The sequence below is a fragment of the Hemitrygon akajei genome, chromosome 11 (assembly GCF_048418815.1).
Source record: "Hemitrygon akajei chromosome 11, sHemAka1.3, whole genome shotgun sequence".
In the NCBI taxonomy this organism is placed as follows: Eukaryota; Metazoa; Chordata; class Chondrichthyes; order Myliobatiformes; family Dasyatidae; genus Hemitrygon; species Hemitrygon akajei.
The window spans coordinates 69,888,253-69,908,718 of NC_133134.1; the positions used below are offsets into that span (position 1 = coordinate 69,888,253).

Here is a 20,466-nt window from a genome sequence, read left to right on the forward strand (position 1 = left end):
TTATCTGAACATCTTCAGTTTTCTTCAGCATCTTCTGTTTTAATTGACCTGCCAGTGGCTGTAGCAACTTCAGCTACTAAGATCTTGAGCTCTAGAATAAATATGCAAAGTTCTAGAAATATTCAGAGGGTCAGGCAGCACATGTGGAGAGAATTTTTTTTTACCTTTATCAGAACTGGAAAAGTTAGAAGACAAGTTGTTTTAAGTTGCGGACATATGACGAGATATGACGAGAAGAAAAGTGATGTCTGTGATCAAATTATCAAGGTGACACAATGTTTATGTGACATCATTAACAGCGTAAAGAGGGAAAAAAGCTGAGAAGCATGTGCTGGAATTAGAACTGTCAGTACGTTTGGATATGGCCCAAGTGCACAGAGAGAGACTCTGAAGCAGGTCGATTGTTCACAGACTTTAATGCAAACAATATTTTAAGGGAAAAGAAAACAATAAATGTTAGGTCAAACAGGGCTTTTAACTAAAACACTCAAATAAAAAACTAGATGCAAACACCACAGCTGAAGGAATATCTAAATATAAAATAAATACTGCTAGACTTCAGCATCAGTCAACTTGACAGTCCACTTTCTCATGCTCGGCCAAATGCAAACAGACATCATAATGTTGCTGTGTTTTGCTCAAGTCTTGACAAGTGCTACAATGAAAAGAAGGGAGTCAAATATGCCATAACAAAATAATAATTAGCTGTCACATGCATAATCACCACTGCAATTGCCAAATCTGCTGTGCAGCTCACCTGCGGGGGCACATAGAGTCCATGGCTATGACATGGCATAGCTCCTAAGCTGCTGAGGCACGACAGTCCTGTGTCCGCTAGAAGTCCCAGATGAACGACTTGTCCAAGATGTCCTTCACCGGGATACTAGAACATTCTTCAGCACCATACCCTTCCCAATCCACAAAATACCCGGCAAGATGCCAGGATAGTTTAGACCAGGGAACTGGTCCTGGGACCAGGGACCAGGGATAGTTTAGACCAAGCAGGGAGGAGGGGAAGGTGGGGCGACTGGGACCATGAGAGAGGTAGTAACTGGCTTGAGCTGGATAACATGGAACACTGGGTGGATATTCAGTGATGCTGGTAGACACAATCTGTACAAGACCTTGTTGACAGCCTTTTCCACTACAAACGCTCCCACGTAGCGTGGTGCCAAATTGCGGCTCTTGTCTTTCAGGGGAAGATCCCTTTTTTTTTTTTAAACTTTTTTTTATTGTTTTCAAATTGTTACAGAATAAATGTGCATGAAAAAAAAAGTGTTACCCAGCCCCCTCCCCTTAACCCCTCCCCCCTAACATCCCTATTAAAAAAATAAGAAAGAGAAAAAAAAAGGGAATGCCTGGATGTTGGAAGATCCCCACATACTCCACGGAGTTCTCATTTTTTTTTTTAAATATATGTTAAAGTTCTTTTTCTTTTCAATCTATAATAATACCTAATCTTTCCACTTTCGTGGTATCCTGGGAAATCTTTATAAAAGTCTCCATGTTGCTATGTGTGTCCCCACCATTCATCCAGGCAAAAAGATAGAAAAAAATTAAAATATAAAGGAAAAAAAAATACCCCCCTACTAATGTTGTGGAAAAAAGACACAACATTACCCCCCTCTGCTGTACGGGTCATGGCAACCGCCATGATTACACACGTGAATCCCGCAGTAACCGATCCACAGCCTCCCAGCTCCCCCGCAACATAAAAAAGTATATGTATAAGAAGAGAAAAAAAAATACTATTCTCATTTAGTATTTCTAAAATTTTGCTTTTCTCTTCTGTAATATCCATAAATGTCCATCACTTCTGTTCCTTGGTTCTATCTTCATCTTTAATCCATTACGTTTGGAAGCCTCTATGTGTAGTTAGCGAATAGATGGAAGTTCTTGTACAAACTCCTCCGCTTTTCGATAGTCGAAAAAAAAAAAATTTTCTGTCCTCCAAAAAAATTATCAGTATTGCTGGATGACGCATTGTAAATTTATAACCCTTTTCCCATAAGGCTTTTTTCGCTGGGTTAAATTCCTTCCTTCTCTTCAACAGGTTGTAACTTATATCAGGATAAAAAAGAATTGGTTTCCCTGCTATCATCAGTGGCCCGTTTCTATTTTTGGCACTTTGGGCAGCGGCCTTCAGGATCTTTTCTTTGTCTTGGTATCGTAAGCATTTTATCAAAATTGATCGTGGGTTTTGGTCAGCTCGAGGTCTTGACCTTAAAGATCTATGCGCCCATTCAATCTCAATTGGAGTTTCTCTTTCCATTTTCAATTTTTTAGGGATCCATTTTTGAAAAAAATTTATTGGATCTTCTCCTTCTATATCTTCTTTAAGTCCAACAATTTTAATATTATTTCGTCTACTGAGATTTTCAAGCTTATCAATTTTTTCCATAAATTGTTTTCTTTCTGATGTCCAAGCAGTATTTTCCTTTTCCATTTTGTCCATTCTTTCAACCATGTCTTCCGTTGTAGTTTCCAAGTCCGTAATTCTTTTTTCCATTTTTTCCTGTCTCTTTGTCATTTTATCAAGCATAGTCTCCATATTGGTCATTTTTTTTTCGAGTTTTTTTTGGTTATTTTTAATTACTTTTAATGTGTCTAATTTACGCATTATTTGCCTCAAAGTCTTTTCTATATTTCTAGAAGGACTTTTACCTCCTTCAGCTGATCCTTCCGAGAGATTTGACTCTCCCTCCGATTCGCTATCACTTTCAGTTGCAGTGGTAGCTGGGCTTTGTAGTTCTTTTTGTTCCTGTTTGCGCATGGTCCATCCATCGCGTTTGCGCAGTTCACGATGGTTTTTTCCTTTGGAAGTGGCAAGCGTTGCCACCATCTCCTGTTCAGTATCACCGGCGATACAATGTACCTGAGATCGCGGCTCCTCGGTAGACGTGGGCCTCGCTCTTGTTCCAGCTTGCGTAGTCTTCCCGGTATTAGTTTTCTTCATCTTCTTTCCTTGAGGCATAGCTTGACACAGTCCGGAGTCGTTTATAAGCAACTTTTAGAGAGTATTGACTAACTTTTCTTCATTTAAACATTAATTTATTAACTTTTTACGGGAGAGCTGGGTCCCTGCGTCTCGATCCTACGTCATCACGTGATGTCCCCAGGGGAAGATCCCTTGAAGACAACCAGACCTCCTGGCTTAAAAGGCTTCACACGTCGGCAAAGCTGATCATCCTGCCAGCCATGTTGTTTCTGGGCACACAACAGAGAGGCCCAGGGTCGATTCCAGGTGTATTTGTAGTGCTGGATCAGCTGTTCAGCATCAATCTGCTAGTCAGGGAGAAGTGGTGGTTGGAATCCTTTCTGGCATTCAAAGGGGGACATACCAGTGGAGGATGACTGGAGGTTATTGTGGGCAATCTCTGCCCAAACCTATTGTGAGCTCTAGGGTGTGGGGTTGGAAGAGGCAAGACAGCGCAGGGTTGCCTCCAACTCCTGGTTCCCTCTCTCAGTCTAGCCATTGGATTGGGGGTGGAAACCAGACGAGAGGCTGGCCGTGGCTCCGACAAGAGAGCAGAAAGCCTTCCAAAAGCAGGAAGTGAACTGTGATCCACGATCATTCACTACGTCTTGAGGGAAGCTGTGGAGCCTGAACACATGTTGAACCATGAGTGTGGCAGTCTCAGAAGTGGATGGGAGTTTAGGGAGGATGATGATGTGGGCAGTCTTGGAGAATTGATCCATAATGACCTAAATAGTAGTGCTTTCATTTGCCAGGGGCAGTGCAGTGATGAAATCCATTGGGGGGGGGGGGACCAGGGGCGATGGAGCACAGGCAGGACAGGCAGCAGACAAAGCAGACCCACATGATGCTGGTGTGATGATTCGTTCTGAGCGCAGGTGGGACAGGCAAATACAAAGTTGTGGACATCCTGGGACATAGATGGCCACCAAAGTTGTCTCTTAATAAACTTCTGGGTCCACTGAATTACCAGATGACCAGCTAGATGGGAGGAGTGACCCCATTCCAACACTTTGGAACACACCACAGCAGGGACAAACAGCCATTTGGGATGTCCCCCACCTGGGCCTGCATCTGACTGTTGGGTGGCCCTCATCTCTGCCTCGATTCTCAGATCACCAGAGCAGTAATACACGAGTGAGGAAGAATGGGCTCTGGATTGGCATTGTCCTCAGATCCGTCGAACTGTCAGTAGAGAGCGTTAGCCTTTGTATTTTTGCTGCCGGGACGATAGGTGAGGAAGAAATTAAACTGTGAGGAGAGACCACTGGGCTTGATGGGAGTTGAGTCCCTTTGCATCCTGAATGTAGGAGAGGTTCTTGTGATCTGTCCAAACCAAGAAAGGATGCTCTGCCCCCTTCAGACATTGTCACCATTCTCCAGGGCCTCCTTGACAGCCAGAAGTTCCCGGTTCCCAACATCGTAGTGTCTCTCAGCTGGAGTCAAGTGATGGAAGAGCAAGGCAGAAGGATGCAGCTGGCTATCCACAGAAGAGCGCTGAGAGAGGACAGCTCCAATGCCAACATCGGATGCATCTACCTCGGCTATGAATGGCCATGTCAGGTTTGGGTGTTGCAGCACTGGGGCAGTGTTGAAGTGTTGCTTTAAATCTGAAAGTGCTTGGTTGGCATCATCTGTCCAATGGAATCCTGCAGAGGTCCTCCTGATGACTGAATTTATTGGTTCTGTAATAGAGCCAAAATTCTGGATGAAGTGGTGAAGAAAGCTTGCAAACCCCATGACGCGCCATACCTGTTTGACTTAGATGGTTGGGCCACTTTGTAAGTGCCTGAACTTTACTAGGGTCCATTTGAACACTGGATGGAGTAAGTATATTGCCCAAAAATGACTCCTGGTCTTTATGGAACTTGTATTTCTTGGGCTTGGTGTACAGATTTTTTTCGAGGAGCCCTGTGGACATGCTGGAAGTGTTCCTGGTGTGAATGGGAATAGTTAAGGATGTCATCTAAATACACAAAAACAGACTGGTTCAACTTGTTCCTGAGCACATAGTTAACCAAGGCCTGGAAAACAGTTAGTGAGACCAAAGGGCATCACGAGATACTCTTTGTGCCTTTAGAGTTGTTGAAAGCTGTCTTCCACTCAACTCCTTCTCTCATATGAACCAGATTGTAAGCACTGTGCAGATCAGTTTTGGAAAACGTGATTGCTCCCTGGAGGTGTTCAAATGCAGATGCCAGCAGAGGAAGAGGGTAGCGGTTCTTCTCAGTGATGTTGTTTAGGGGCTGATAATCGATGCGGGGATGGAGCTTGCCATCTTTCTTGCTCACAAAAAAGAAGCCTGGTCCGGCGAGGTTGACGGAGGGATAAACTGGATGGCCAATGCCTCTTTGATGCATTCCTCCATGGAAAGCATTTCAGAATGAGAGAAGGAAAAGAGCTGGCCCCATGGAGGACTAGAGCCAGGTAGGAGGTCAATGGTGTAGGCATATGGCTGGTGTGGGGGCAGGGTGGTGCCCTTTCTCTTACTGAAGACCTCAAGGAGATCAGCATATTCAGCTGGAATCCCACACAGGCCCACAATGTTAGCTGACACAGGAGCGGATTCATGGAATGAAGCTTGAGCTGGACCCAGACAGATAGCCGGAAATGCCGGTCCCCTGCTTTAAGAGACCAATCGATTCATGGGTTATGTTGAGATAGCCAGGGGAAACCAAACACCAGTGGCAATTCAGGCAAATCAACCAGACAACAGGAGAGTTCTTCATTATGGTTTCCTTTGAGCACAAGTTTAGGGGTTTAGTGCAAAGGTGTATCTGGCCAGTGTTCAGAGGTCGACCATCCAGGACCTTGACATTGATCTTTTCTCTTAATTCCTGAGTCAGAACTCACAATCTTTGAGTTAGAGAGGTGTCCATGAAATTCCTGGCTGCACCAGAATTGATAATGAAGTTCAAGGGCCTGAGACCCCACAATAAAGAAACTGTGAGCATTACACAATAAGGGGAAACTGATTGCAGAGAAAACAAACCTGTCCCTGCTGATGGGTATCCTGTTTTACCAGACACTGAGGACATACCACCTGAAAATGCTCTGGATCACCACAACATAGGCTGGAATCTATTTTCCTGTGCCGCTGTCATTCCTCCTGAGACAGGGTGATGAGGGAGAGGATGAGGAAAGACAGTGATTAGATGGGACGCAAGAAGTTTGAGACATTTTTTCCCTGTGGCACTCAGTTACCCAGTCGTCAACTCGAATAGCCAGATTAATCAGATCATCTAGGCTATCCTGCTCATCACTGACAGCAATCCCGTGCTGGGCCCCTGCATTCAGTTCACGCTGGAAGGCAGTGATGAGGGATCTCTATTGCAAGCGTGCAGAATTTGACTGCATAGACCCTCACTCAGTCTTGGAATAGGTCCAGGAGTTGGTGAGCAGCCTCCTGACCCTGTACTGGAAGGTCAAAAGCCCTCCTTAACTCTGGAAATGAAATACTGGTGTGACTGGGCTACAGGGTATCCTTGCTCCTGTAAGGCTTTGAACAGCCTGAGTGTAGGTCCACCTAGGACGTTGACCATGTATGCCAGTTTTCATGCATCATTACCAAAACGACCAGGCTGGGCTTGGAATCTCAGTTCACATTGGGTAATAAAATTCCTGCTGCCATTGGGATCACCAGAGTATCTGCCCGGTGGTAGAATACTTGGTTCCTATATGGATGCAGGAGTCTGCAGTGGTCCGAAAATAAGTGTCAGTTCTGGACCGGGCACGGGAGTGGGAGCAGTAGTGGCACAGGTTGTTGGGGCAGCAGAAAAGGAGGTCCTGCGAGATGCTGGGAGTGGGATTGAGGTGGCCAGAGGCTGCTGAATTGCATTGGCAAGAACACTAATTGCTGTCAGCTGACATTGGCTGTCCGCAGTTAGTTCACGGACAGTAGCTATGAGAGTGAAAATCGCAGACACCTGACTGCAATTGTCTGCAGTGAGCTGCTGAACAGTTGCTGCGAGGGATGATACCTGTTCTTCCAGATGAGACTGGACTTGTCAGCACGAGATTATCTGCCTCATTGCTTCAGTCACTTCACTCAGAACAGATTCAATTGCCTGTAGCTTGTCCCCTGCCTGACCAATGAAACTCAGGGCCAAGGTCAGCTGCTGTCTCTCTGCGGGGTCCATCTTTGTTGTGGTCAAGACTTGCTGTCAGTATGGCCCAAATGCGGAGAGGGAGAGAGGCACTGAAGTGGGTCAATTGTTCACAGACTTTAATGTGATAGTATTTTAAGGGAAAAGAAAACAATAAATTCTAGGCCAAACAGGGCTGTTAACTAAAGCTCTCAAATGGAAAACTAGATGCCAACATCACAGCTGAAAGGAATATCTAAGTAAAAAATAAATACTGTCAGTCTTCAGTGTCTGTTGACTTGACAGCCCACTTTCTCTGGCAAGGCCCAATGGATGCAAGCAGGCAGTGTAACGTTGTTGTGCTTTGCTTAAGTCTTGACAAGTGCTACAACAAAAAGAAGGGAGTTAAATACAGACATAATGAAATAATAATTAGCTGACACGTGCATATTCATGAGCACAATTGCTGAATCTCCTGTGCAACTGCCTGTGGGGGCACATAGACCCTGCAGCAGATTTCGTGGTTGTGACAAAGGCAGATGCTAGAAATATGAAACAAAAGAGAATGCTGGAAATACGAAGGAGATCAGACAGCATTTGAAGAGAGACAAACACTGAGTTACGAGGGGTGATTGATAAGTTTGTGGCCGAAGGTAGAAGGAGTCAATTTTAGAAAACCTAGCACATTTATTTTTCAATATAGTCCCCTCCTACATTTACACACTTAGTCCAGCAGTTGTGAAGAATATGGATCTTGGACCTCCAGAAAATGTCCACAGCATAGGTTTGTGGCCTAAGGTAGAAGGAGATGAGTTATACAGCTCTCGTTACATGCACGTGCAGTTCAACTCTTTGAGTGATTATGCAGAGAGTTTGAAGTTAATAACTCATCAGGGGTGATTGATAAGTTCGTGGCCTAAGATAGAAGGAAATGAGTTATCTGTGGACACTTTCTGGAGGTCCAAGATCCATATGTTCCATGACTGCTGGACTAAGTGTGTAAATGTAGGTGGGGACTATGTTGAAAAATAAATGTGCTAGGTTTTTAAAAATTGACTCCTTCTGCCTTAGGCCATAAACTTATCAATCACCCCTCGTATGTTAAACACAAGATACTCTGCAGATGCTGGAACTCTAGAGCAACACACTCAAAATGCTGGAGGAACCCAGCAGGTCGGGCAGCAAATCTGGAAATGAATAAACAGTTGACATTTCAGACTGAGATACATCAGGACTCAGCCCTTCTTCAGGGTATCAACTGAAACATTGACTGTTTATTCATTTCCATAGATGCTGCCTGATCTGCTGTGTTCCTCCAGCAGTTTATGTGTGTTGCCATGTGTTATATTACTGGCAGCTCTAACACAAGTAGGCAAGGATGGTTATCTAAAATTGCCGTGGGTATTGGTTTATTATTGTCACATATACCAAGATACAGTGAAAAGCTTGTGTTGCATACTGTCCATACTGATCAAATCATTTACAGTTTTTTGAGCCAGAATAAGGTAAAACAATAAAGTGTAAAAGCTATCAAAATGTTTACGGGGAACATGAGAAGGAACTTCTTCACCCAGAGGGTGGTGAAAGTGGGGAACAAGTTATTGGCAGAAGTGATGGATTCAAGTGTGATCTCAACACCTATTTATTTGTTCATTCATTGGAGAACTTTGGATACGTATATGGATGGGGGGGGGGGGGGCGATGTGGAGGTCTATGGTCCAGGTGCATGGTGATAGGACTAGGCAGAATAATAGTTTGGAGCAGACTAGGTAGGCTGAAGGGCTTGCTCTGTGCTGATGTATTCTATGACTATGTAAAATGGCAATGCAGATAAAGTGCAAGATCATATGAAGGTAGTTAGTGAGGTCAAGAGATCACTTCATGTGTCTAATAACAGTAGAATAGATAGATAGATAGATAGATACTTTATTCATCCCCATGGGGAAATTCAACTTTTTTTCCAATGTCCCATACCCTTGTTGTAGCAAAACTAATTACATACAATACTTAACTCAGTAAAAAATATGATATGCATCTAAATCACTATCTCAAAAAGCATTAATAATAGCTTTTAAAAAGTTCTTAAGTCCTGGCGGTAGAATTGTAAAGCCTAATGGCATTGGGGAGTATTGACCTCTTCATCCTGTCTGAGGAGCATTGCATCGATAGTAACCTGTCGCTGAAACTGCTTCTCTGTCTCTGGATGGTGCTATGTAGAGGATGTTCAGAGTTATCCATAATTGACCGTAGCCTACTCAGCGCCCTTCGCTCAGCTACCGATGTTAAACTCTCGAGTACTTTGCCCACGACAGAGCCCGCCTTCCTTACCAGCTTATTAAGATGTGAGGCGTCCCTCTTCCTTGAACCTGGAGGTACATGATTTCAGGCTTTTGTATCTTTTGCCCAATGGGAGAGGGAGGTAGAGAGAATATCTGTGACTGATGGGGACTTTTATTACTAAGGAAGTGAGAAGTGTCCATAGAATCCATAGAGGGAAGGCTGATTCCTGCAATGTGCTGAACTGCATCCACAACTTTGTAGTTTCATGCAGTGATGTGCAGAGCAGTGCCATACCAAGTTGTATGCACCCAGATAGAATGCTTTCAATGATGCATGAATAAAACTTGGTAAGAATCAAAAGGTATAGAAATTAGAAATTAGAAAAGAAAGAAATTAGAAAAGCTAGAAGAAGATATGAGGTTGCTTTGGCAAGTAAGGTGAAAATAAATCCAAAAGGTTTCTACAGTTATATTAATAGCAAAAGGATAGTGAGGGATAAAATTGGTCCCTTAGAGAATCAGAGTGGATAGCTATGTGTGGAGCCAAAAGAGATGGGGGAGATTTTGAACAATTTATTTTCTTCGGTATTCACTAAGGAGAAGGATATTGAATTGTGTAAGGTAAGGGAAACAAGTAGGGTAGTTATGGAAACTATGATGATTAAAGAAGAGGAAGTACTGGCACTTTTAAAGAAGATAAAAGTGGATAAATCTCCAATCCTGACAGGATATTCCCTCGGACCTTGAGGGAAGTTAGTGTAGAAATAGCAGGGGCTCTGACAGAAATATTTCAAATGTCATTAGAAACTGGGATGGTGCCGGAGGATTGGCGTATTGCTCGTGTGGTTCCATTGTTTAAAAAGGGGTCTAAGAGTAAACCTAGCAATTATAGGCCTGTAATTTTGACATCAGTGGTGCGTAAATTAATGGAAAGTATTCTTAGAGATGGTATATATAGTTATCTGGATAGACAGGGTCTGAATAGGAACAGTCAACATGGATTTGTGCATGGAAGGTCATGTTTGGCAACCTATTGATTTTTTTGAAGAGGTTATTAGGAAAGTTGATGAGGGTAAAGCAGTGGATGTTGTCTATATGGACTTCAGTAAGGCCTTTGACAAGAATCCACATAGAAGGTTAGTTAGGAAGGTTCAATCGTTAGGTATTAATATTGAAGTAGTAAAATGGATTCAACAGTGGATGGATGGGAGGTGCCAGAGAGTAGTGGTGGATAACTGTTTGTCAGGTTGGAGGCCGATGACTAGTGGTGTGCCTCAGGGATCTGTACTGGGTCCAATGTTGTTTGTCATAAACATTAATGATCTGGATGATGGGGTGGTAAATTGGATTAGTAAGTTGCAGATGATACTAAGATAGGTGACGTTGTGGATAATGAAGTAGGTTTTCAAAGCTTGCAGAGAGATTTAGGCCAGTTAGAAGAGTGGGCTGAAAGATGGCAGATGGAGTTTAATGCTGATAAGTGTGAGGTGCTACACTTTGGTAGGAATAATCAAAATAGGACATACATGGTAAATGGTAGGGCATTGAAGAATGCAGTAGAACAGAGTGATCTAGGAATAATGGTGCATTGTTCCTGAAGGTGGAATCTCATGTGGATAGGGTGGTGAAGAAAGCTTTTGGTATGCTGGCCTTTATAAATCAGAGCATTGAGTATAGATGTAATGTTAAAATTGTACAAGGCATTGGTGAGGCCAAATTTGGAGTATTGTGTACAGTGCTGGTCACCAAATTATAGGAAAGATGTCAACCAACTAGAGAGAGTACAGAGGAGATTTACTAGAATGTTACCTGGGTTTCAGCACCTAAGTTACAGAGAAAGGTTGAACAAGTTAGGTCTTTATTCTTTGGAGTGTAGAAGGTTGAGGGGGCACTTGATAGAGGTATTTAAAATTATGAGGGGGATAGATAGAGTTGACATTGATAGGTTTTTTCCCATTAAGAGTAGGGGACATTCAAACAAGGGGACATTCAAACAAGAGGACATGAGTTGAGAGTTAAGGGGCAAAAGTTTAGGGGTAACTTCTTTACTCAGAGTGGTAGCTGTGTGGAACGAGCCTCCAGTAGAAGTGGTAGAGGCAGGTTCAATTTTGTCATTAAAAAAATGGATAGGTATATGGGCAGGAAAGGAATGGTGGGTTATGGGCTGAGTGCAGTTGGTGGGACTAGGTGAGAGTAAGCGTTTGGCACAGACTAGAAGGGCCAAGATGGCCTGTTTCCGTGCTGCAATCGTTATATGGTTATATATGGTATATACTGAATTTCTTTTGCTTTCTGAAGAAGTAGAGGCTTTGGTGCCCTTTCTTGACCATGACATTAATATGACTGGAGCAGGACAAACTACTGGTGACGTTCACAGCTAGGAACTTGAAGCTTTCAACCCTCTCAACATTGATATAAAGAAGAGTATGGGCATTGTTCCCCCGCCCCCTTTTCTGAAGTCATTGGGCAGCTCCTTTGTTTTGTTAACATTAAGGAAAAGATTGTTGTCATGACACCATTTTATTAAGCTCTCTATCTCTTTTTTGTACTCCCACTCGATATTGTTACGTATCCCGTAACTGGATCACTTACCAGCAAAGATAGAGAGGTCCACTGAAGTCTGGGTACCATTTTGAAACGTTTTTATTTATAAAGGGGCACAAAAGTAAGGTTAATACAAACATTCAGATAACATACGTCATCAATACTCAATCTGAAGTGCAGGTATAGTAATAATCAATAAGAAATAAGCTCTATCGTTGTCTAGGGGTAATATATATATTGTCCGCTGTATATCTAAAAGTCTCTTGTGGTCACTGCAGTTCCACCAGCTGCCGTCTTTTGGGGGGTCGCGGTGGTGCACTTTTGTTAGAGAGAGAGAGATAGAGCTTGAATGAAACAGTTACCCGATGGGTTTTTTCCAACCTTTAGGAGTTCGATCCGTCGGAGTCTCGTTGGGAGGGGGTGGCCGTTCACTCGTGGCCTCTCCTGTAGCTAAAGCCATTATTTCGTGGTGAGGTCGCCAATCCCAGGCAAGGAAAAGACGCACATGACACCCCCCCCCCCCCCCCCCCCACCGGCTGTTGCTATTAAACGCTGTCACAGGATTTCTAGCGTGTCTTCTGGTGCGTCTGGGGGGCCGTCTTTACAACCCCTCTTTTATCTGAGCTCACGGGGTCTCAGATGTCAATCAGGTTGGGATGATGCAATCTCTCTCCGTCTCTCCACCCACGTTGCCCTGAGGGTATACACGTAGTACAGTTCCCAATTCACAAAGGTGTCTCCACGAGACAATGACCACAGTCGCCAGCTTTTGCCTCGCCGTGAAACGAGGGACACCGCACATATCTCTCTCTTCTCTTGGATCATTGACCCCCCCTTCACTAGGGCTCTGGCGATTCTCACAAAGGAGGGGGCTGGGATCATAACAATATAATTTAAGATGCAGACCACTACAGCAGTAATATCTACGGACAGTAATTAGGGCAGAATCTGGCCATGCAGTTACATGTGTACAGGGAATTCCAGTCAAGATGGCACCAACTTGTAGTCTTCATCAAAGTTATGGCTCAGATTTAATTGTTTTTTCTAGTTTGTGATTCATGGCCAGATGTTGTGCTGGCAACAGTGTAGGTGATGCCTGCTGAAATAGCAGGTTCTGAGATGAGAAAGCCATGTAGGCAGGAGGCATGAGGACTGGTGACCCCCTAGCTACTTGAGTCAGCAAAGTCTTCATCCAGTTTCATCATCATTGATGAGTCTTGAGTAGATAGCAGTCCAAAAGTGGAACACTCGAAGAGGAGTGATTTGGAACTGTTCCAATTTCCTTCGCATTATCATATCGGAGGATCTGTCCTAGGAACAGCATGTAAGTGCCATTTCAAAAAAGGCATGCCAGCACCTCCACTTTCTTAGAAGTTTTTGCAGATTTGGCATGCCATATAAAACTTTGACAAACTTCTATAGATGCACAGTGGAGAGTATCCTGACAGGATCCTGAGTATCCTGACATCATGGACTAGTAAGGAAACACCAATGCCCAAAAACGGAAAGGCCTACTAAGAGTGACGGATACAGCCCTGTCCATGACAGGAATCCTCCCTACACACTGAGCCCATCCACAAGGAGCGCTGTCACAGGAAAACAGCCTCCATCAAGGACCCCCACCACCCAGGCCATGCTCTCTTCTCGCTGCTGCCATCAGGAGTGAGGTTAAGGAGCCTTAGGTCCCACATCAGCAAGTTCAGGAACAGTAATTATCCTTCAACCATCAGTGTCCTGAATCAATGTGGACAACTTCAGTCACTTCAACACTGAACTGATCACTGAACACATCCTATAACTCGCTCTCAAGGACTCTGCAACTCATGTTCTCAGTACTATTTATTTATTTATCATTCAGGTTCTTTTTTGTTTTTGCAGTTTTTCTTCTTTTGCGCATTGGTTGCTTTTTAGTCTTTGTGTGTAGGTTTTCATTGATTCTATTGTATTTCTTTGTGCTACTGTGAATACCCATAAGTCAATGATTTTCAGTATGACATGTCGTGACATATACAGTACGTACTTTGAATTTTTGTCTTTGAGGAAGCACAGATCAGGCTGGGCTCTAGAGAGTTACAAGGTAACCAGGAAGGAATTAAAGAATAGACAGGAGAGCTAGAAGGGAACATGAGAAGACCTTGACAAATAGGATTAAGGAAAGCCTTAAGGTTTTCGACATGTATGTGAAGAACAGGAGAATGACCAGAGTGAGGGTAGGACTGATCAGTGAAGTTAGAAGGAAACATGTGCCAGGAGTCAGAGGTAGAGGAGATCCTTAATGAATACTTTTCTTAAGTATCTACCTGTGAGAGGGACAGCTGATATGCTTGAACTTGTCGATGTTAATAAAGAAGATGTGCTAGAACTTTTGAATAATATTAGGACAGATAAGTCCCCACAGCTGGATGGGATATACCCCAGGTTACTATGGAAAGTGAGGGAAGAGATTGCAGCGCCCTTGGCACTGGCCACAGGAGTAGTACCATATGATCAGAGGGTGATAAATTTTATTCCTTTGTTCAGGAAAGGAAGTAGGGATATCATCATCATCATCATCATTATGTGACTTGTCATATGATGTGAGTAATCATGGTCTTTGACCACGATTACACACGTCATAGGGCACAACACATAACTTCTGCAGAAAAATTTGTCACCTACGTCATATGACACGGCACATAACTTCTGCAGACCAGGATTGTTCTTGGCAAATTTTTCTGCACAAGTGGTTTGCCATTGCCTTCTGGGTGGTGTCTTTACAACACTGGTGACCCTCACCATTGTCAATGCTGTTCAGAGATTGACTGTGTGGCGTAACTCTGGGAATTATAGAAAGGCAGGTCTTATTATATCAATGGAGGGCAAGCTATTGGAGAGGAATCATAAAGACAGTATTTATGAATATTTGGAGAAGCATAGTTTGATTAATGATAGCATGGCTTTGCCAAAGAGTAGGTCATGAACCTGATTTAATTTTTTGAGGATGTGACAAAGTACATTGATAAAGATACAGCAGTAGATGTGACATGTATGGATTTTAATAAGGGATTTGGCAAAATTCAGCATGGTAGTGTCATTCAGAAGATCAGGAGACATGCGATCCATGGAAAACTGGCTGCATGGATTCAGACTGCAGAGGATGGTAATAGATGGATTATATTCTGCCTGGAGATCCGTGACATGGTATCCAACAGGAATCTGTTCTGGGAACCCTGATTTTTGTGATTTTTATAAGTGACTTGGATGAAGAAATGGAAGAGTGGATTATTAAGTTTGCAGATGACAAAGATTGGTGGAGTTGTGATAGTGTGGAGGATTGTTGTAGGTTGCAATGGAACATTAACAGGATTCAGACCTGGGCTGAGAAGTGGCAGATGGAGTTCAACCCAGAAAAAATACTAAGTCATTCATTTTGGAATGTCAGTACTGAAGACTGAATATAGGGTTAGTGGCAGGATTCTTGGCAATATGGAAAAACTGGGGTATCTTGGGGTCCAAGTCCATAGATCCTTCTAATTTGCCAAGCAAGTTAATAGGCTGGGTAAGAAAACGTATGGTGTGTTGGTCTTCATTAGTCGGACCATTGAGTTCAATGGCCTTCAGGTAATGTCGCAGCTCTTTAAAACCCTGGTTAGACCACACTTGGAATATTACGTTCAGCTTTGGTCGCCTCATTATAAGAAGGACGTGGGAACCTAGAGAGGGTGCAGAGGAGATATATGCGAATGCCACCTAGATTACAGGGCATGTCATATGAGGATAGGTGGAGCAAACTAGGGCTTTTCCCTTTAAAGTGAAGGAGGATGAAAGGTGACATGAAAGAGCTGTCCAAAATGGTAAGAGGATAGAGTGGATGCCCAGAGACATTTTCTCATGGAGGAAATTGCTAACACAAAGGGGCATAATTAGACAGGTACAAGGATGATAGAAAATTAGATGGTTATATTGGAGGGAAAGGTTAGATTGAACTTAGAGTAGGTTAAAAGGTTGGTACAACATTGTGGTCCAAAGGGCCTGTACTACGCTTTAATGTTCAATGTTCTTTTGTTCTTCGGTGAAGATGAGGCAGTAAGTAGCACAGACATTCACACACTGTTGGCCTGGACCAAAATTCCCAGAAAGGTGAAATTTTCATTTCAGAATTCTCAGTTTCTACAAAATTGATATTTAGATACAGACTAATTGCACCCATTTTCAGTCCACTAAATGCATGCTACAGTTTGCCCTAATGCCATTTATAAAAGTCAACAAAAATAATCGCAGAAATGCTTGTATTATTAAAATTTGATTGTGGTTTACTCCCTCTGTGAAACATTAAATACAGGCCTGTGCAAATCAGACGTAATATGGTTTATGAGGCAGGGCGGGGAAAGGCACATGCACCAACTCTGAACTTATGATGCAGAAAGAAGTTACTTATTTGACTATGTCTGTACATGTCAAAAACGAAGAGCTACCCGGTGAGTTCTGCTTTCCAGTCCATAGCCCTGCAGGGCACTGCTCATCAAGTCCATGCTAAGGCATTTTTAAAATACAATGAGAGTTTCTGCTTCAACCATCCTTTCAGTTGAGACCCCTATTCTGGGGAAGACATTTTCTTCAATATGCCACTAATCCCAATTACTTCCAAGCTATGCCTCCTAATTTTTGACCCCTCTGAAAAGGGAAGTGGATCCTTTCTATGTATTCTGTGTAATTTTATACACCAAAATTATCTTCTTACAGTGTACTTGGTTCCTAAGAAAATAATCTCAATTGATCCAGTATTTCCTCATAACTAGGATATTATGTTCCTGGTGACGTCCTCATCAACCTCACCTGCATTCTCTCTAGGCAGTCACACCTATCATGCAGTGACCAGACTACCCACAAACTCCAGCAGCAGCTAAGCAAGCAATATATATGATTCTGGCAATAACTGTTTTATTCTGTAGCTTGGCCAATGAAGAAAAGCATTCTATATACTGTACTTACTTTCAACAGCTTTAAGTACCTGTTCTGATATCTTTAAAGACCCAGGGACAAAGATGCCCAGGTCCCCATGTTCCTTCTCATATCTAGTATCATATCATTTATTGTACAGACTCTGGGCCTGAATCCACCGTTAAAGATTCTGAACCCTTTAGTACTTTAATTACTATGCTAATCCTATCAATATTTCAAGCATTTAACCATAACTGCAACATCAGCATTGTATTCTCTTTTGTAAAGAAAACAGCTCTGTATCCATCGAGAACTTTTCTTTCTACAGGTAATTACCTTTTATATTTGTAATGTGCCTGAGGCTTACTAACTTTTTATGTACTTATAAAACTGTCAGATTTTCTTTGATTTTGATTTTGAGTAATCGTGACTTTTGACCTTTTCTTTAAGAACAGGACTTGCCTCTTTTCTCCCCCACTTCATTTGAGTGTGATTCATCCAACTACCCCACCTATGTACTCTCTACCCCATCACTTCACCTTCCCAACTCTTCTCTGGGATTCAGTTGATTTCCTCCACTAATGATGCCAGAGCTTTTAATGGAATAGCCTCTGGCTAACAAAGTAGACAAGGTGTCATACAGCCTTGTGTGAGATACAATTTGGCTGCTGGAAGCAGTCCTATAAAGTAGCTACTGTATTATGTACACTTTTATGTGATATATGATTTCTAGCCCTGTGTATTTGTTTTGATTTATTATTAAATGCATTAATGTTCACAAACAAGAGAAATCTGCAGATGCTGGAAATCCAAGCAACACACAGAAAATGCTGGAGGAACTCAGCAAGCCAGGCAGCATCTATGGAAAAGAGATCAGTCGATGTTTCAGGCCAAGACCCTTCAGTTGGACTGTTGAAAAAAGATGAGGAGTCAGAGTTAGATGGTGGGGGGTGGGGAGGAAGAAACACAAGGTGATAGGTGAAACTGGGAGGGGGTGGAAGTTGATTAGTGAAAGATACTTGTATAAACACCATCCCCTTCTCTCAATTCCATTGTCTCCATCACATCTGTTCTCAGGATGAGGCTTTTCATTCTAGAATGAAGGAGGTGTCCTCTTTTTAAAGAAAGGGGCTTCCCTTCCTCCACCATCAACGCTGCCCTCGACCCCATCTCTTCCATTTCATGCACGTCTGCCCTCACCCCATCCTCCCAACACTCCCCTGGGGATAGAGTTCTTCTTGTCCTCACCTACCACTCCACTAGCCTCCATGTCCAACACATAATTGTCCATAATTTCCACAATCTCCAACGGGATCACACCACCAAGCACATCTATCCCTTCCCTCCCCCACTTTCTACCTTCCATAGGGATCGCTCCCTGTGCGACTCCCTTGTCCATTTGTTCCCCCGCCCCACTGATCTCCCTCCTGGCACTTATCCTTGCAAGCAGAACAAGTGCCACACCTGCCCCTACACCACCTCTCTCATTCAGGACCCCAAACAGTCCTTTCAGGTGAGGTGACACTTCACTTGTGAGTCTTTTGGGGTTATCTATTGTATCTAGTGCTCTCGGTGTGGCCTGTTGTATATCGGTGAGACCTGACATAGATTGGGAGACCCCTTCGCCAAGCACATACACTCTGTTTGCCAGAAAAAGCGGGACCTTCCATTGGTCATTCATTTTAATTCCACTTCCCATTCCCCTTATAACATGTCCATCCATGACCTCCTCTATTGTCGCGTTGAGGATGCACTCAAGTTGAAGGAGCAACACCTTATATTCTGTCTGGGAAGCCTCCAATCTAATGGTATGAGCATCAATTTCTCAAACGTCCCTCCTCCCTTTTTTTATTCCCCATCCTCTTTTCCCTTTTCTCCTTGCCTGCCCTCTGGTGCTCCTCCCCCTTTTTCTTCGTTCCATGTTCTCTGTCTTCTCCTATTAGATTCCTCCTTCTTTAGCTCTGTATCTCTTTCACCAATGAACTTCCCAGCTCTTTATTTCACCCTTCACTCTTCCAATTTCACCTGTCACCTTCTGTTTCTTCCTCCCCTCTCCTCATCTTCTAACTCTGACTCCTCATCTTTTTTTCTCCAGTTCTACTGAAGGGTCTTACCCAAAATGTCAACTGTACTTTTCTCCCCATAGATGCTGCCTGTCCTGCTGAGTTCCTCCAGAATTTTGTGTGTGTTGCATTAATGTTTGTTCTGTTTGTGATTCAGTTTGTTACTTCAGGAGACAGGATTATTTTCTAGTCCATGTCTGAAGTCAGGCATAGGGTTGAATTTCTGAATTTCAGTGAATTTGATAAAAAGTAGATTGTTTAATGAGAACATGCCATTTGAGTCCTGTCAGCCTTTCCCAAGATTTAGCAATTAAACTGATTTATGTTAAGAGAAGAATGCATCATTGTTCATTTCAAGAAGAAATATATACCTTGGCAGTCAGCCATAAAGGCAATTTATGGAGGAATTCAAGAGACTTTGTAAAGCACCAGTTCCTATTACCTGTCAGTACAAATCTGGGTCTCTAAATTTTTCAGGGGCCACTGGGAGGTTCATTCAAGGCCTTGAAATATTTTTAGTGGTTTGTTTGGCGATGATTGTTATTAATAAAGTCAGGCTTATGTTGATGTTCTTAATACCTTAGAAGAACTCTAAGGTATTACCAGACATCTGTTTGTTTAATGTAGCAAATCTTCTACATTCAGTTGAGGGCTAAGATTACCTCACTTTAATGTCATATCCAAAGCCAGCATCTCTACATTCTCTATGTACTGCAATGGAATGCCATTCTGGATTTTGTGTTCAATTCTCTGGAATGAAACCTTACCACGTAAATTTCCCACTGATAAACCTCGCATACTTCAATGCAAATCTTATAATGTAACTTGCTATAACCCTCTCCAGGTGTCTTACCAGATTTACATACCTGTTTTATTCAGGAGGCCCAGAGAATTCACCTGATGTTCATACACACCTAACTCCTGCGGAGCGACAATCAGGAGATGGCACATCTCTACCGGAAACACCTAACTTGAGAAATGTGAGTGGTTATGGTCTAGTGTATTTTCAGCCATCTCCTTGAGATGTATTTCTCAGATCACACCTATCTCCCAATGAAACATTCCTATATCTTTATCTATCTATATCACTTGTCTCTCCCATCTACACTTCATATCCGCATTTGTTCATCCTTGCCTTTAGCTCGGTCTCATGTTTCAGTCCTCCCTTGTGCTTGCCATTTTCTGTCTGCATCTTGAATTCACTCTTTCCTGTCACTTACCTCTTCCATCTATCCACCTTCCTTATCATTCACTTAAACCACAGTTTTACTGATTGCAGACTTTATCCTATATTTCATCCAGTTACTGCTCACTCTTCCAGTTCCCTTAGTTTCACACTCAGACCACCACCTCCCCACAGCATCCCTATGTTTTATTCTTTCACTCACCATTCTCCACTCGAGTCCATCACATATTTACCTCTCACCTTCTTCCTTCACTTACCTCTCACTGCTCATTTCCTTCACTTACCTGTCATTCACCCTTCTCCATCATTGATTACAATCCCCAACACTTTCTCCGCTACATTTATAGTTACATTGGTGCTACTTCCTGCAGCCATGCTGGGCAAGACAATTTCATCAACTTTCCCTTTGTCC

At 42.9% G+C, this 20,466-nt stretch overlaps 1 protein-coding gene across 3 annotated transcripts in view; it reads left to right on the top strand.

The window, feature by feature from the left end:
• Positions 1-20,466, top strand: part of grid2ipb (glutamate receptor, ionotropic, delta 2 (Grid2) interacting protein, b) — a 241,121-nt gene that overhangs the window by 156,939 nt on the left and 63,716 nt on the right. For all 3 annotated transcript variants that reach the window (XM_073061062.1, XM_073061063.1, XM_073061064.1), the window contains one exon: positions 19,748-19,848. In XM_073061062.1, coding sequence (XP_072917163.1) covers positions 19,748-19,848 — 101 coding nt within the window. The remainder of the gene's footprint in view (positions 1-19,747; positions 19,849-20,466) is intronic.